Genomic DNA, 18,807 nt, shown 5'->3' on the forward strand with positions numbered 1-18,807 from the left:
TTTCCAAGAAGCAGAACTTTGAGCAGAAGGAAGGAAGCTTGAAGGAGGACAGGACATGAGCCATGCAGATGTCTGAGGGAAGATATTCAAGGCAGGAGAAGGAAGGTCAGAGGCCTTAAAGACAGGAGTGGGTTGGCAAGTTCCAAATTAGCAAGAACACCAGAGTGACTGCAGCAGAATGAGTAACATGGACAAGGCCAGTAGATGACGCCAGGTACCTCTGCACTCGAGCAGCAGACTAAGTCCCATCTCACACACACACACACACACACACACACACACACACACACACACAGTCCCCCAGAAAAGGCAGTGAAGGCAATCCATTATGAATATCACATCTTTATCAATATATAACTTACGACAAAACTAGATAAAGTTTCTTAGATTACGGAATTAAAATATCTGCCCAGGGCCAGGCTGAGAATTAAGGAGCCCTGGTCCTTCCTCTTCATTGAGTTCACAGGTTAATAAAGGAGAAGACACATAAACGGATCTCAGAGGAATGGGCTGGAGCTCACAGCAAGGCCCACTCTGAGCAGACCTCCCAGGACCTGTCCCGAGTGGGGCACAGAGGAAAGGAGCAGAGCCTGCTCTCAACAACAGCCTCACTGTAAACAGCTGAGAGTGAGAGCTTTGACAGAAACAGCAACAAACAGACAAGGAAAGAAACCCTGTTCAAGCTCTCAAAATAAACTCTATTTCATAATAAGAAAAGCATCCTAAGCAGTCCTCAAAACATCAAGTACTGGGCCCATCCAACATTACTGCTTACGCTGCTAGGGCCCCACCTAAATTCCATCACTGGGTACAGTCATGGGGTCTCCATTCAACCTTCATGGTAAAACTGGAAGAACCCAACCAGTGTCCCAAATTCTAAGTGTAGTGCTTTCAACTCTAGCCTGCCAACCATGTTCCATTTCACTCTCCATTAGTGTCTTAAGAGACATACCTTTATCATACCTTATTCCTCTCCCATTCAACTCCTTGAGATCAAGAAGGTATAACAGTTAAAAAGACAAAGTTCTACTTCTGAAAGACACTTTAATTCCAGTGGATCAACTCAATACACACAGAAAAATGTCAAGTCACAAGGCCGTGCCTGACTTACTCTTTCTTTTAAATACATATATAAAAGCTGAAAGGTATGGCATTAATAAGGAAGGATTCCCAGAAGGTGCACAATTTTAATCTGACACTGAAGAATAACACCTCATAGAATTAATATTTTATCAACAAATCCAAACTGAGAAGCAGAATCCACTTACTACTTAAAAGTAAATTTTCATTACAGATGAATTCTTAGAAATTCTAGGAGTTTACCACAGTTGATCCTGTTCTCCTAATTATGAAGAATCAGTTAAAATTTACAGATTTCTAAATTCTTATAATCACTCTAACTTCTTGGTAATCACTTGCATTCAATATTAACAGAATGATTTCAAAGTCTCAAATGTTTAAGCTAGAAAAGTTTCGAATTACCCACGAAGGCCATGAAAATTAGATACCTCTTGCTATTCACCCACTAAGGCAGCACATTAAACTTCAACGTTTATAGCAAGACAGATGACAGTCAGCTGTGTCACAGCATCGCCAGTTCTCATAGGTTAATATTCCTCCTTAAATTATAAGCTGATCCATAACACTGCACTATGGTTATAGTAGATGAAACATTTGAAGAGGAGTTTGGTTTCACATGGAAACTGTTACCAAGACAAACCTTCTTGTAGGATGGAGTTCCAAGAACATTAAATCACAAGAAATTGTTTCAGCAGCTGGTTAAAGCTGAGTGTACATAATACAAGACATCTGGTTGTCTGTGCATTTTCAGTTCATTTAAAAAGTATAAACACATTAAAACACTGAAATGTTTGATATATTACAACACTGTCTACTTGCTCTCCAAGTGTTTAAGTGGCTGGTCTCTACATTGTATTCACAGCTTATTTACTATCTAAGGGGATTTATCATTTCCATCCTTCTTAACTTTACCACAACATTTTATCAACAACAGTAACAAAAACAATGTACTTATTTAGGATATATAAGAAGTTGCTGGTATTTGGTAATAACAAATGTAATAGAGGTGGTGCTGTTTTTAAAATTAACATCAGGAACACAAGAAGCCTCACACATACTATGATAAACAAATAGCAGGCAACACACGGGGCTTCCCTGGTAGCTAAATGTAAAGAATCTGCCTGCTAACGCAGGAGATGCAGGTTCCATCCCTGGGTCGGGAAGAGCCCTGGAGAAGGAAATAACAACCCACTGCAATATTCTTGCCTAGGAAATCCCATGGACAGGGGAGCCTGGCAGGCTACAGTCCACGGGGTCGCTAAAGAATCAAACACAACTTAGCAACTAAACAATGACAACAAGCAATATGTGTGTTCCCCCTCCCACATCTGACCATATGTGACAGAAAGCTAACCACAGTGGCTTAACTAAACTAACTGTTTACTCTTTCAACATAAGAAGAAAACCAAAGGTAAGCCATCGAGGGCTGGTGTAATTCTTCCATAACATTATCAATGCCCCGTGCTCCTGGGACACTGTTCTTGTGTGTGGCATCCATCATCCGGGACTCAAGAAGGCCAGAGCACTGCTTCCACATCCAGGTAGGAAGAGAAGGGCCAAGGGCAATGAGCTGAAGATACTTGCTCTGCAAGCTCCTGACTTCTGCTTATGTGTAACTGGCCCAAACTGTCATGGAGCCACATTTAGTTCCCAAAGAGCCTGTAAACTAACCTGGGCACACACTTCCCCCAACAATATTGGAGAAGAAAGTGAGAAAGGATACCAGGCATGTAAAGAACTGTGACTGTCATAAGAGTTCCACTACCTGGAGCACTTTCTCCATGCCCTTCCCTGTCGGTGATTCCTCAGCTGTCTCAGCCCTACCTTCCAGGCTGCACGTGACCAAACCAGGTCACAACAGGGTTTGGTGGTTCTCATTTCTAAGCCTATAATACAATTCTTCCTATAAACAATAAGCCTATGATACAAGGGTTTTCCTTGTGGCTCAGCTGGTAAAGAATCCACCTGCAAAGTGGGAGACCTGGGTTCAATCCCTTGGGTGGGAAGATTCCCTGGAGAAGGGAAAGGCTGTCCACTCCAGTATTCTGGCCTGGAGAATTCCATGGACTGTATAGTCCATGGGATCACAAAGAGTCAGACACAACTGAGCGACTGTCACAATACAATTCTGGATGCAGCGCTCATGAACAACAGAGGCCTGTTTTCAAACAAATACCCATCTTTCCTTTTGGGCCACAGGCAAGGGGCATATTTCCAACAATATCTCCAAACAGACTGAGATTTTGTGATGATAAATCTTAAAACCTACTTTTTTATTTTAAAAAATAACTCCTTTAAAATGTGCATTCTCAGGAATTCCCCATTTGTCTAGTGGCTAGGACGTTGCACTTCCACTGCAAGCAGCATGGGTTAGATCCTTGGTCAGGAAACTAAGATCCCACCTGCCGTGTGGTGTGGCCAAAAATAAAAAAACAAAAATTTTTTTATAAATAATAAAATATGCATTCTCAATAGTGGGTGTAAGAGATCACCCTCCAGTGGGTGAAAATTGGTTCTTTCAGGGGTGAAAAACTTCATAGATATTATAATGATGTATGGCCTTCCAAAAAGTCATAGCATATAAACATATTCAGTGTATCTGGAGTATTCAAATTTCATTAGGACTCTGGAGAGGCAATTAAGAAAAAAAATTCTAAAAACGCTCCACTGAGAGACAAATAAGGTTGAAGGTAACTGTTTTAAAAGTAACAAACATTCTGAATTATACAGGAACTGCATTCAGCTGTAGTAACAGAAATCCAGTTATAACAGTGTAAACAGGGTCTATTTTTCTTACATGAGAATTCCAGGGGTGGGGGCAGCAGGGGACTAGTGGTTGATCACTTCGGTTCAGCAGCTCAATGCCATCAAAGCAGAATTTGCTGTGAGTCTCTTAGTTCATGGTGCCAAGATGTCCAACACAACTCTAAGGAGACCTTGCCCACACTCTGGAGAACAGGACAGTAGGCTCTCACAGATGAATATATATATATGCCTCTCAGGTGAGTCAGGCCCCTGTAAAGAGTTGTGCCTGTAAGTTTCACTGGAGGACTTCCCCCTACTTCTCACTGACCACATCCAGCTTCAAGAGAAGCTAGAAATAGAAATCCAACCTCTCCAAAAGAGGCCATTTATAAAATCCGGAAGCAAGGAAGAAGGGAAGAACAAATAATGGGTGGACAAGGAGCTATATCTACCACGTGTGTATCAGATTCAAACTGCTTTTCTCTCAAACCCTGGTTTACACAGATTAATTCTGTGCTTATCATATGCTTCACGTTGCTAAAGAGTTTATTTTCCCCTCAACAGCATAAAATTCTTGTGTTGATTACGGGTCATCAAAGTCTAACTATTATCACGCAAGACAGAGAGAAGCCCATGGATGCACACAGAGACATACATAAGAGCAATACATGCAAGTACTATGCCACAACCCAAAAACTCTTCAACACAATCAATTAGCATCTTCAATACACTAAGAAGAGAAAAGTAATCCTGGCTTAGCCAGAACTTACAAGAGTGGAATATCAGTGATTAACTGCATCAAACAGCAGAGCAATTCTTCCAAAAGATCTTCTGAGTCAGAACCTGGTGAGACACATAAAAAAATTTTTTAACAAAGTATAAAGCAAAATTCAGTTGTTTGGAAGTTCAGTTTTCATTCCTAATGAGAATAGTCATTATTATAGAAACTCAGATACTAAGTTGCCCTCTGAATAAAATCTATACGCTGAGCAAGTTAACATCTATTATAATCTTCATCTAGTAGAGGAATTTTGAACACCAGCTATTAACTATATTGCTTTTAATATCTGAAGGCAACTATGACTTCTGTAGACCAGTGGTTTTCAAATTTCTTATATTGTACTATGTCTTTTCAAATAAAATTTATACTGAAGTCAAATATATAAAACTGATAAAAACTTAAGCTGCTCCAGCTGTTTTGTTTAAATCAGAAATAGACTACCTGCACTTTTTCCCCCAACGAAAATCTGACCTTACCCTTGATGTCCGTGCAGACCCAGAAGTGCCTTCTCTGAACTCATGGAACCCCAATGATTACAGACTGGAACCCACCAAGAGTCTAAACATCTCTTTACAAAGAGCCAAAGTCAAAATGGCTTTCCCAAGTTACAAAGTAAGCAGCAAAGGTTGGTTGCAAACTACTGTGCCAACAGAAATGCTCCTATTTCCCAAACTTCTCGGACCTAAGTGACTTTCTAACTTACGAAGCCAATCAGGATCACATGTGGCTCCCGGCTTTGGACGCTACTGACACCTACATCTACGAAATTCTTTCTTCCCTCAGTTCCTATACTTCTTTCTAACCCACTACTGTTTCATTTCACTCCCAGTATCCACTTCCTCAGAATACCCTTCAACACTGGCACACACCCAACTCTCTTACTCACTCTAAATAAAAATAGTTATCTACATGGCATCTATGCCCTGTGCATCTGTCTGTTATTGTCAATGCTGGCTGCATTATCCCAGAGCTTCTGACTACAAGTAAAGCAGGCCCCTGCAGACCCCTATTGGACTTTGGGGCTTCCCAGGAGGCACTAGTGGTAAAGCACCTGCCTGTCAGTGCAGGCAGATGCCAGAGACAAGGGTTCAATCCCTGGGTCAGGAAGATCCCCTGGAGGAGGGCATGGCAACCCACTCCAGCATTCCCGGAGAATCCCGTGGACAGAGAAGCTTGGTTGGCAGGCTACAGTCCAAAGGGTCGCAAAGAGTTGGACATGACTGAAGCGACTTTGCAAGTACACATACATGCACTGGACTTTGACCCTCTTAAAGGAAAAAGAGATACAAAGAGTTTGGCACATAATGTACATTCAATACATGTTCACTGAACTGAACACAGGTGACCAAGGCCAAATTTAGCAGTTATTTCTAAAACATCAAAGCACTTGGCACCGCAAAGAGAAGTTTAGCAATTCTTTTTTCTAGACCACAATATCACCTGGTATTCAGTTTGAAGAAATTCCTCCCTGCTTTGCCATAAATAGAAGTAACTGGCACAGCAGCCCTCTGAGAGGTCAGTGCAAAGCTTGAAGAGAATATTAAATCATACTGAAGACATCAATCAATGCTAAAAAGAATACACAGCAAGACTCAAGTTCAATAACCACGTTAAGTCTCACTCCAGAAGCGGTAGGTCACTACCACTTAGCTCAACGAGTGGAAGAAAGTCAGGAGAAGAGCTAGCTAAATCTTTCTCTTTCAGAGCTGTCCACCATGACCCATGCGAGTTAACAACCTATTCCAACAAGTGGTGTGTTGGCATGTATTAATAATATATACTCAGTATGCATTTGCTGAACTGTCATTCCATGCCTTACCCTAGAGAATGTGGTGACCCAGACCCAGTAACGTTTAGAATCACTCACTGATTTCCTAAAGAACATTTTAGACCAAGTAAGTTGACCAGTTTACTAACATACCCCTGGTTTAGCCAAACAGCCTGCACAAGTTTTTTAATTACATAGGTGATGGAACAAGTGCTCAGGACCCACAGATGACATCTAATTGGATTTTTTTTCCTCCAGGGGTGTAAACATATCTAAATTTCAAATCTTAAAATGGTGACAAAGACCTCTCTTTGGTTCCATGTGCCATCCAAATCGCGACTTCAGTCAAGTTTACAGCCTGTTAACTAAGGAGTACATTCACAGCTTCGTTATCAATGTAATCCTAATGAAAACAATGTTGATAAATCCATCTCATACAAGTAAAACATAGCATTTCAAAGCCAAAGTTCTAACAAAACTAAAGATAAGAATAAGCAATTTACAAGTGAAATCTCAGTAAATTTAGTAAATTTCCATTTACTAAAACAAAAACATTCTTGCATAATACTATATTATTTCTGGGGTTACTCTAGAAGCAAATAATTGCAAGGTAAGTGAAGAATGATAAGATTTGACTGCTTATTAGGCTTTACATTAAGCAAGTCACTCATACTGCCTTAGTTTCCATGCATCATTTATCACTCAGCTTCCATATGAGGCCAAATATCTTCCTTAGTTTCAATTAAAAACAAGTAAATATAAAACTCACCTGCCAAAAATTACTGGAACACATTCCATTTCTTACAGGAAAGAGAATCTTAGAAGTCCTTGAAATTTGCAGGTCCATGACAAAGTAAACTGATGTTCTCTGAGTAAAGGACTTTGCAGAGATTTGAATGTGTTTACTGTATTGAGAAGTTTCACAAACCAGAGTTGTGTATGTGCTTTTTTTTAACCTCCTAAAGAGTTTTAAATTGTCTCTATAACTCCAGCCGAATATTTTAATACTTTAAATCATAAACATTCCATTCTCTCTAGCCCACATTAATCCTAACAATCACTCTTAAGGAGTAGGTATCATCATCATTTCACAGATCAAGGCTCAGAGAGGCTATTTACCCACAGTAACTGGCAGAGTTCAGATTTAACCTAAATTCAGACTTCCAAAGGGAGGGTGGGGGTGGAATTTACAAATGACTTTTAAAGACCCGTTTCTATACAAAGAGAGAAAAAAAATCCAGTCAACCAATCCAAGTATCACTGAAGACCCTACAAATCTCTGGTGAGTATTCTGAGCCATATTAAGGAAGAGACTGGAAATAGCACAGATCATTTTACACATCAAGGTGATATCCTACACAGCCATCAATACGTACTCAAGTCCTTGACTTAAATATTCAATTTACAAATAATCTCAAACAATGAATAAATACAATCTCTTATTAAGAATATTTTGCAGAACAAGGTCACTGAAACCTCACCCCACCCTTGAGGTTCTCCCACTTTAAAACCCAAATGCCACTTCAGTAGTCCCTACAAGTATCAGCAGAGGGAGGCACAAACACGAGAAAGCAAAAATAGAGAAAGACAAGATTTCTAGTCACTCACTCCTGCAATGTGGGAGACCTGGGTTCGATCCCTGGGTTGGGAAGATCCCCTGAAGAAGAGAACAGCTACCCACTCCAGTATTCTGGTCTGGAAAATCCCATGGACTGTATAATCCATGGGGTCACAAAGAGTCGGACACGACTGAGAGACTTTCACTTCACAGCTCTAATAATCTACACCTGAATCTAACCTGTCAGTGCTTTCTGTTTGGCACCTGCTCAGTATCATGGAGAAGACTCAACTCTCTCATTTTGACCTTAGGGAGAGAACCAGAGATAATAAAACATTGTCATGATAAAATGCCTCCCATCAGTCAGAGGGATGGCAGGTGTGGAAGAAAGGGAGAAAAGAAAAATTTTTACAGCACTTACTCAAGGAAGGGGAAAAAATAGCACTGATGGAAAACTAAGCAGCAGCCAGAAAAAAGAAACATATGGGTCACTTAAATCAGGTTACACATCGTTACTGAAAGGAATATTAAAAGACAGAGAGCAAATGGCTGTTGTTTTCTTTACATTCAGAAAGTCAAACTAGGGCTTCCCTGGTGACTCAGTGGTAAAGAATCTGCCTGCCAATGCAGGAGACACGGGTTCAATCCCTGATCCAGGAAGATCCCACATGCCATGGGGCAACTAATAAGCCTGTACACCACAGCTGTTAAGCCTGTGCTGTAGAGTCCGCAAGCCACAGCTACTGAACCCACGTGCCACGACGACTGAAGCCACGTGCCCTAGAGCCCATGCTCCGCAACAAGGGAAGCCACTGCAGTGAGAAGCCTCTGCACCGCAGCTAAAGAGCAGCCCCTACTCTCCGCAACTAGAGAAAAGCCCACGCAGCAACGAAGACTCAGCACAGTGAAAAATAAATTAATTAAAAACAGTCAAACTGTCAGTTTCTCAGCGCTGCCCAATACTGTACTAATACAGGTACTTAAAACTTCAGAATTAACAGAGCCACACTCCAAAGAGGACTTGAAAGTTCAGAGCAAAAGACTCTCTTAAAATAAAGACACATAGCTACATTATACTTACTATGAACTCATACTCAGAAAAACCATGGTTTTTCTGAGGGTCTAGGCTACTGTCTATTTTAGTTGTAAAGCGAATACTGGGATTATCCTAAAGTATCAAAAATCACACTTAAGCTTCTAATTAGCAAAATCAAACATGCTTCCATAATCAATTAAGGAAAAGCAAATGGATTCACTCTTCTCTAAAAATAAAACTGGTCTACATTTCCATGCATTACAATATTTATAAACCTGTGTCCTACCCATTCCAATAAAATGTGCAATAATTCTGGTTGACTGCTATTACTGTGGTCAAACAGAAATGCTTCTGTTTACCCTCAAGGATAATACAGTCTATGAGATTTCATCATAAAATGTGCTGTTAGTAAAATTTAATTCATTCTATTCCACTGATCACATAAAAGAAAGAAGGGGAGAGAAAGAAATACCATGAATCACACTCTCACCTATTATATGACCAAAAACAAGTCAAGAGTTCCTAGAAACACTTTATTTTTCTGCAAAGTCAGATTATAAATCTTATAAGCTGAATATTTTAAAAGAATAAATCTGTGCTAAATCTGCACTCTCTTTTTTCTCTGAGTCACATTTTTCAACTATTGTGGGGTTTTTTTATATTATTTATCCATAACTAATGAGATTAAACTATGAAGTTTTACATTAAGACAAAAATAAAATACAAATCACTCAACACAACTGTGTGTCCCCAACACAGTTTCTGGTTTAGCGGCCCCAGGCGTGAGGGACCGGAGCAAGTGGAGAAAGAGCAGTAAAGCCCGCCATCGTGGGAGCCTAAGCACTTTCAAACACATCTCAGATTTGGAAGGTAATTCCAAAGAGTTTCAAAAAAGTTTTAAGCCAGACATGAATGTGAAGGAAAGTGGTTGTGTTCCAGAGGTGTGATTACTGACTTTTTTCCACAAATTTCCATCTCATATAATTTTTTCTTGTTCGTTTTGGTCTCTCACAAATCATAAGTTTTCTCACCTGTATGGGATCCTTGGCTTCCATTTACTTGCCAGGGGGAGGCACACGCTGACAGAAGCTCCACGCGCGGAGGCACAGCCTGCCACGCAGGGGTTGCCAGCGGATGGCTCTGAAATGCTTCACGGAAGGGCACCCAAATGTCAGTTTCTCTGAGTCTTTCCCTGTTTTTTGGTTCATTTTCTTCAGAAGAGGATCCACTTATGGCAGGAAAGGCAGTGGAGTGGGTAAAACCCCAGTGTCAGCATTCTAGAAGCCAAGTCAAGACGCCTTACTCTTTCACGTGTAGCCTCTTCTCTCAACCCTGTTCTCCCTACACCACTGCCTCCACCGTGCCCAAGAACTCATACAGGGAGGCCCCGCTGGTCCAGCCTCTATAGAGAACAGGTTTCAGTATTAAACTGGGAAAGGGGTGGTCCCATGATGCGCGTCACAAGAGTAGAGACTTCCGGTCAATCCCCCTGGTTGTCTGCCTTTGGAGACACCTGGCACTTCCAATTCCTAAACCTCTCCCAAGTTCTGTGGCAAGAACTGGCTTGTTTCTGGAATTCTCCAACCCTGAAGGCATTTAGCTCCCAGCTTTCAGTGGTCAGTTTAGCTCAGCATCACTCAGTTTTCCAACTTGCCAATTGTGATTAACAGTCTCCCCCTCTTTCTCTTTAATCTAATAAATTCATAACCTGTTCAAAACCCCTTTACTGATATTTTCTGGGGTTTCAGGAGAAAGCAAAGATGATCATGTATATTTAATCCACTATGCTTGAGAGCAAGTCCAAAAATAAATAATTTTTAAAAATAAATACAGGGGAGGGGAGGAAGGCTTAAGAGGGAGGGGACATATGTACACATATAGCTGATTCACTTTGTTGTACAGCAGAAACTAAGACAATATTGTAGAGCAATTAGATGACAATAAAAAATAATACATGAAAAAATTTTAAATATATATATATATTGAACTACCCTGCGCCAACAAAATGTACTCAAGCAAGCCTTTTACCTGGACTTGACAAGTCTCTTTTCTAATCTGTACAGAGCTGTGCTAACTGGTTCTCAGGCTCCTCAAACCCACAGCCCTTGCTCTGCCCAGCTCTCCCTGCCAAGGCTGTCTCCTTTTTGCTTCTATCTTCAGTCTCTCAATATCCAAAGGTATCCTCCTTCATTTGAAAAATTTGTTTTAAACTTTGTAAAGAAACTATAATTGCCTTCCACTGGCAGCAGTACCGTGGAGTAGTTACTCCAAAGAGCCCTTCTGTACAAAAATAATGAGTTTTTGGCTAAAATAAACTCTTCAGTGCACTAATGGGCTTCCAGAAAGTAAAGGGAATCTCCCAAGGACCCCAGCACCATAACCAAAAAGAATAACCACAAGCGAACACTCTGTGGCTTGAATCTGAAGTAAAACACTGAGCAAGAAGCAAACTCTTAAGGACAGGGTGTCCCTGAGGATGAAGCCAGCTACTGGGAGACCTAAGCCTTCAGCCTGGCCACTGGGACACTGAACCTGAGAGCCCCATTAAGCCAAGAACTGCTAAGGGAGACTAAAGTGGTCTTATGCTGCAGTCCCTGTGTCCCTTTAGAAGCAAATACAAATCCCTCCCTTACTTGGGTCCTTAGATTAAGATCAAACAAATAGAAGTTCACAGTCAGCATTATTAAAGACTTAAGGAAACAAGCCACCGTAAGTGCTTAACGAAACCAGCAACAGATTTAGGTGCCTAAGGACTTAAAATATTGGCTTTATGTATACAAAATGTAAAATATCAGTTATTGTGTCAGCAAAAACAGGACATAATACCAACACTGAGGAAAGAAAAACTTGCACCTACAGCAAAGGGAGAATGCAGACAATTTTGTAGTACTTCACAGTTTTGCCTAGGGCTGATTTTGTCCCTTTAACTATTCCTGAAAGCATGGAATCGTGGAAAGAGCTATCTTTGCATAATGATACAAATTCCCTCCAGCAAACAATCTACTACCACATCATACAGAGCCCACAGGAAAATGTTCAAATATGAAATCCTCACATATTTCAATTATAAACTGAGAGCATACCGAGTCACTTTACCCTCATAAAGACAGCTTCACTGAATATGGCAGCAATATCCATCTGATCACGGCAATACTACAGTGAATTGGGATAAACAAAAAAATGCAGTATGCTGTAATAACCCAACAATCCTAAAAAGCCTCAGTTGATTTGTTCAGTTGTTTGTAGACAGTCCTCTACTTTTGTCAATTTAACCTTCAAAGAATCCTTACCATTGTATATTTACCTATTCTTGAACAGTCTTTCACACAACTAAGTCAAATATTCATACACTGGCTAATCAATGAATGTTTTCAGCTACCGTACAGTGAGCTTCCATTTTTTTCCATTCAACAGTATCTGTGCAATCATTTAATTTTATCACACCTTTATAAACTGTAAAAAGACAATGACAGGAAATATCAATGTCACTACGACTTACACTAGTGATAAGGAGTCTCAAATGAACAACCTAAAGCTAAGATGAAAATAATTTTACATATGCCAAAAACAGCAAGTCTTCAACCTTAAGAAGATGTTCACTGGACTTAAGCTGGTGGACAAACAGCAGTTCAGCTGCAAATGAAAAGAACAAAAGAGCACTATAAAATCCTGAATTGCTAACCAAATAAAGGAAGAGGACAGTCTGTCAACACATAGAACCACCAACTACCAGGCCTCACAGATGGCTCCCTCAGTGAGACAACTATCTTGATAAAGTGGCCATGACTGAGGAGTGTCATCTGCCCTGACTCTACATGAAGCCACCTGGGATGTACAACAAAACCATGGTTCTCAAGCATGGATGTGAGTGGGGAGTACAGGTACAGCAAGGGTGACCAAAAACGTACACTGTATCTCTCAAGCACATCAATCTTCTCAATGGTAAGTCATGAATAAATGCTTTTATATTAAAATAAAAATGATATTATATTAAACATTTCCCTAATTCTTCTAACATAATGCAAAACAAAGTTTTGGCTTTGCAGATGATGGCTGGACTGTGCTCTCAGGCTCAGCAGAGATAAACGTTCACTCCATTATTGTTGACAGAACTTCCTGGAAAGGAACGCAGTTCACTAACAGAACTACGTTTGGCACAGTTGGCACCACAAAGACAAAGCCTAACATTAACAAAACTAACACATGCAAGGCACACTCCCCATTAAAAGCTCTAATCATTTAAACACCAGTATATATTTAACAAATATAGAAGGCTGATTAGCAATGTAGTAAATTAAATATATTAATGTATAAAGCCCTATGTGGGCAAGAAAACCCAATGAAGGCAGAGGTGTGTTTTGAAAAAATGAACCCAGGAAACTCAGAAGCAAAAGCGCCTTTGCCTTGATAAAGAGAGAAGCAAACATGAAAAGCAGATCCAAAACTACATTCCTTCTATTTGCAGGGCAGCAAAGAAGACCCAGACATAGAGAACAGACTTATGGACACAGGGGAGGAAGGAGAGGGAAGGATGTAAGGAGAGAGTTAACATGGAAACACACACGTTACCATATGTAAACTAGACAGCCAACGGGAATTTGCTGTGTGACTCGGGGAACGCAAACCAGGGCTCTGTAATAACCTAGAAGGGTAGGACAGCGGGGAAGGTGGGAGGCAAGTTCAAGAGGGAGGGGACATAGGTAAACCTATGGCTGATTCATGTTGATGTTTGGTAGAAACCAACACAATACTGTAGAGCTATTATCCTTCAATTAAAAATAAATTTTAAAAAACTGCATTCCTTGTATTTCATTTAATAATCTCATTATCTTCCAGATTGTAAGTTTTAATGCTAAGGAATGGAACACCAGCAGTTGATCCTGAAAATCATAGGCCCTCCTAACTACTGGGGAAAAAAAAATTCTCACCAATATCAGGAGAAAATGGTAAACTCTTCCTATAACTTCAGAAAAAGACAATACACTTTGGCATCATAAAACTATCCTTTAAAATGTTATTTCTCAAAGAACAAAAGATTACTGTAATCAAGAAGAATGAAAAATCCTGTTATTTCCAATTTATTATTTTCTGTCTTCATATCAAGTGTGTTTTCTTTGTAACTTTTATTGTAACTTAGAATTATTTGTTACTTCTTTAAAAAAAAATAAGGCTTGAGCTTCCATCTCTTTTGTTTATATTTTACTGTGCCCTTAATGAGGTCCTGTCATATTCTTGCCATTGAATATTTGTATGTAGATTGATGTGAAAGAATAAATGATGAATAAAAGCAAAATAAAATAAAATTGTTATTTCTGATCAAGGAGTCCCAAATATACCCAGACTCAGAGACTGTTATGTCCCACAAAAGTAACTTTTAACATTTATAAAATCTGTAATTCTGATTGGTTGTCTCCCTTAGTAACGTACTAGCCTACTGTACGTGTACACATGCTCAGTCACTCAGTCATGTCTGACTCCTTTCCACCCTCCTCCATGGACTATAGCCCACTAGGTTCCTCTGTCCATGGGAGTCTCCAGGCAAGAATACTGGAGTGGTTGCCAATTCCTCCTCCTGGGGATCTTCTTGACCCAGGGAACGAAACCTGTGTCTCCTGCCTTGGCAAGAGGATTCTTTACCACTATGCCACCTGGGAAGCCCAGTAATGGCATTTAAATTAACATTTGCTTCCTAAAAAAAGAAATATCTGTGATATATATAGTAGTCAAAATAAATTAAAGTCTCAATCCTATCAGCTCCCTTATTTGAAAAAAGAAAAAAACTATGAGTCTCAGCTAGTTTAAATTAATATAGGCAAAGAAAGAGGAACGGTGTCAGGTCATTTACAAATGAAAATTATGAGGAAAAATAGAATTTTCAAAATTATACTTTTATTTTTCAAATTCTATCCTTATGTTACACACGCTACCCCCAGAACGTCATCTAAGGCAAGACTTACTGTAACTGCCAGGAGATTTTTCTTCATAAGTAAAATGAAGTTGTAAATCTTCCTCTGACATCTCACAAATGAACACTTTCAGCAAACAGCAAATAATAAACAAAGCATTGTGTGTCTGCCAGATGAAGATGTGGCTAGAAGGGAAAGAACAAATCACACAAGAATCAGTGTTTAATCACGAGCACAATCAATTTATTTCTAGTCCATGATTTCTCATTTTGCTTGTAATATTAGAATAATGTCCATATCTTTCTTCATGGCCCATGATTTATGACACTGGACCAATGACATCTACTACAGTTTACCTCATACTTTATTCTGTATTTTACACAGTGAGTCAATTTAAAAAAACTTTTTCCTTTAGGCATGACTGCTCTTTGTTCTTAACATTATAGTTGTCCCATATATAAACAATTAAAACAAAAGAAAATTAAAAATAGAAAAAATTACAAATATAACATAAAGAAAATATATGCAAATACACAACCAAATTTTAAGTGGGGCATCACCAGTTGTACAGTATTTGTATACCTGCTACTTGTATTAACAGTCATGGACTCAAAACAATTTTAATTGAATTCAACATAAATTGTTTGGAAACAGGGAAATGAGCAATCTTCAAAAAATTCTTGAGTGCATAAAAGGTGAACCTTCCACTATATAAATATAAAACCATAATGTCTAATCTGAACCTTCGTTCACCTAATATGCAAGAAATAAAGGAAACAAATATAGAATGAAATAATATTCACACTAAGTCATTAAACTAGATCTATCCAGCAGTGAAAATGGGAAAAAAATTAACTTTTTAAATAATAATTACACAATTAATCTTCTTAAAGAATGTATTTCTAAAGATTGTCTAAAATGCTAACTAAAATCAGATTCCAGAATTTATAATCTCACCCTAATGACTTGGACAGTTAATTAAAACCTCTTTTACTTTTTCCCTGAATAATGAGAATAATTCCTTTATAGCTTTCAAAAGACCATAACCTATTTCTACCAATAAGTGAATAATTGTCATATTGTTAAATATAAATTAAATATATAGAGAGCAGCCAGCTTACTTCTGACATTCTGCTGAAAGTTTTAGTTCTTTGGTTCTAGAAAGGAAGACCTTAATTAGTGCACCAAGGTTTCCTGTTCGAGGATTATTTTCAACTGCAAGAGAAGAAAAGGTTTCAAAAAGTTAAAGTTAAGAACTGAAATTAAAGTGAGCATATCATAACATTTCTAAAACCAAATGTCAAATTGAAGTTGCTCAGGGACCAAGCTTATTGTCAATTTCAAATCTAATTGGGGAAATTAGCAATGAGAGAAGTTGCTGCTTGATCTTAATTCTAAATAGCAAAAAACGATTCACAAATGAAAATGAGACTCTCTCCTCCACAAATTTATCGAAAGAACATCTGAACGCTGACCAAACTTCACAAAACTACTTCTGAAGGCTGGCTGAGGACGTCAGGCTTCCACAAATGAAAATGATAGAAACTGTAGGAGAAAAGTTATCTCATCTCAGAACTCAAAACTATAAAGAAAAGATGTACATGGGAATAAGTACACCATTAGAGCACACCTGTTTAGTGCTCAATAACTGTCCAATCAGCCCAGGTCTATCTACTGGGTAAGTGTTCTTGTCACAGCTTGAGAGTAGATGCAAGTAACTTTATAATCTTCTCATTATGATAAAATGTGTAGCACCTTGCTAATCCAAGTGTGGTCCATGGACTAGCTGCAACAGCATTTACCTGGGAGCTTGCTGGAAGTGCAGAATCCCATGGCCACCCTACACTACTGAAGTTGACAGTGCTTCTCAAAGTCCAACATGCATTTAAATCACACAGCATTCTCATTAAAGTTTAAATTCTGATTTCACATGTGTGGAGTGATTCTGCATCTGTGACAGTCTCCCAGGTGATGCCCACTGCTGCTGGGTGGAGAACTCCACTAATGAGTACCAAGGGGCAACTAAGTTAGGGCAGGTTTTGTCCAGCTTTCATAATCCAGAATAGGCATGCGATGAGATATCGTTAGAGTTTCACTCTGAATCAAAAATTTCCTACTTTGAAGCTCTGGGTTTAGCTTAAAAGTCCCAGAAGATTCCACATGCCTCAGAGCAATTCAGCCTGCACACTGCAGCTCCTGAGACGGAGTGCTGCAACTACTGAAGCCCACGCCCCTAAAGCTGTGCTCTGGAGCTTCAGGAGCGAGAGTAAGAACAGGGGATATCTGACAGGAAGGCAGAAAAGCATGTGGAACTAGACTAGGTTCAAAGCTCAACTCCACCACTTGTGACACCTGTCAACTTCTTTAACCTCTCTGTACCTCAGTTTCTTCACCTATAAAATTCAGATAATGATAATGCTTAATAGAAAATGAACTCATTTGACTCTAGAGCTTGAATCTGTTAACTAAAATGACTGTGTGAAAAATGAATTCTCTGTGTCCACAGGAGTTCAAGCAAAGTCTAGGTAATACTCAGATAATAATAATAATCCCACTAAAATACCTATTCCCATTGGGAATACCCAAGGTCCAATTACCAATATCATTGGTATCCCCAAGGTCCAATTACCAATATACAGAAAACATAGAGGAAAGAGACATGTTAACATCTATGAAGATGCAATCAACAAAATCTACACTGTGGGAAACTCTACTATCCACTTTCTTCAATAAGAAAAAATCGAGACAGGGGAAAAAGGAAAGACAAATTCAGGAGGAATTAGCTATGAAAAAGAATTGTAAAGACACATTAACTAATAATAACGTGTGTACTGTATTTGGCTCTTGATTCAAACAAACTGAGACAAATAGAAATTTGAACAGTCAGTGGATGTTTTATGATACTAAAAATTTCTTTTTAGTAGATAATGGTATTTTTTCCTTTAAAAAATCATTACTATGAGATGCATACTATAATATCTATGGATGAAAAATATAATGCCTAAGGTTTGTGCCAAATTAATTATGTGAGGATATGTTTTTGGATTCATATACACTTTTTATTTGTGCACTTTTCTACACATGTTTATATGTCAATAAGTAAGTGAGAGATACAGATGATGCCTTCAAAGTGTGGTGCTGGAGAAGACTCATGAAAAGTCCTCTGGACAGCAAGGAGATCAAACCAGTAAATCTTAAGAGAGACCAACCCTGAATATTCACTGGAAGGACTGATGCTGAAGCTCCAGTATTTTGGTTATCTGATATGAATAGACGACTCACTGGAAAAGTCCCTGATGCTGGGAAAGATCAAGGGCAGAAGGGGAAGAGGGCATCAGAGGATGAGATGGTTGGATGGCATCACCAATGCAATGAACACAAACTTGGGCAAACTCTAGGAGATGGTGAGGGACAGGGAGGCCTGGTGTGCTGCAGTCCACGGGTTGCAAAGAGTCAGACATGACTGGGCAACTGAGCAACAGATGAAACAAGACTGGACATGAGCTGAAAATGACTGGAACTGGGAGATGAACATATGGGAGGTCTGCCTTTGTATGGGTGTGAATTTTTTTTTTTTTAATAAGTAATTAAAAATAAAACACCCATGAAGAAATACACAAAAATCAATGCTCATGAAAAATGCTGAATGAGGAGTCAAAAAACAGGAAACCATTTAACAAAATAAAAATTCTATAGAACTGAACAAAAGTTTTATTTGTTGGATCATTAGCAAGCCTAACTGCTAAAAATACTTTTGTCTACTCCAACCAGAACACTCAACGCTAATCATCTCACCTGATACCTTGCGATACAGATGCAAAGGTAACAAGTCCCAAAAAACAATTGGTAAGAAGTAAACACGGTGGACACAGAGCCATCTTCACCTCCTCACATAAAACAACTGACTTGGCTCTCACAGTACTATCCTAATAG

The 18,807-nt window shown here is 39.1% G+C and overlaps 1 protein-coding gene across 18 annotated transcripts in view; it reads right to left on the bottom strand.

The window, feature by feature from the left end:
* DYM (dymeclin) overlaps positions 1-18,807 on the bottom strand; it is a 384,258-nt gene that overhangs the window by 310,438 nt on the left and 55,013 nt on the right. For 16 of the 18 annotated variants that reach the window (XR_014074652.1, XM_081561982.1, XM_081561983.1 and 13 more), the window contains 3 exons: positions 15,996-16,089; positions 14,926-15,059; positions 4,596-4,668 (listed from right to left, as the gene is read on the bottom strand). Coding sequence is in view for 17 of the 18 variants with exons in the window: in XM_081561982.1 (XP_081418108.1) it covers positions 4,596-4,668; positions 14,926-15,059; positions 15,996-16,089 (301 nt within the window). In the remaining variant the exon portion in view is untranslated. Of the gene's footprint in view, positions 1-4,595; positions 4,669-14,925; positions 15,060-15,995; positions 16,131-18,807 lie in introns of all 18 variants that reach the window. The other 2 variants (XM_081561990.1, XM_081561989.1) reach the window with 2 other exon arrangements.

Source organism: Giraffa tippelskirchi, chromosome 14 (genome assembly GCF_054371585.1).
Source record: "Giraffa tippelskirchi isolate mGirTip1 chromosome 14, T2T-mGirTip1v1.2.pri, whole genome shotgun sequence".
Classification (NCBI taxonomy): domain Eukaryota; kingdom Metazoa; phylum Chordata; class Mammalia; order Artiodactyla; family Giraffidae; genus Giraffa; species Giraffa tippelskirchi.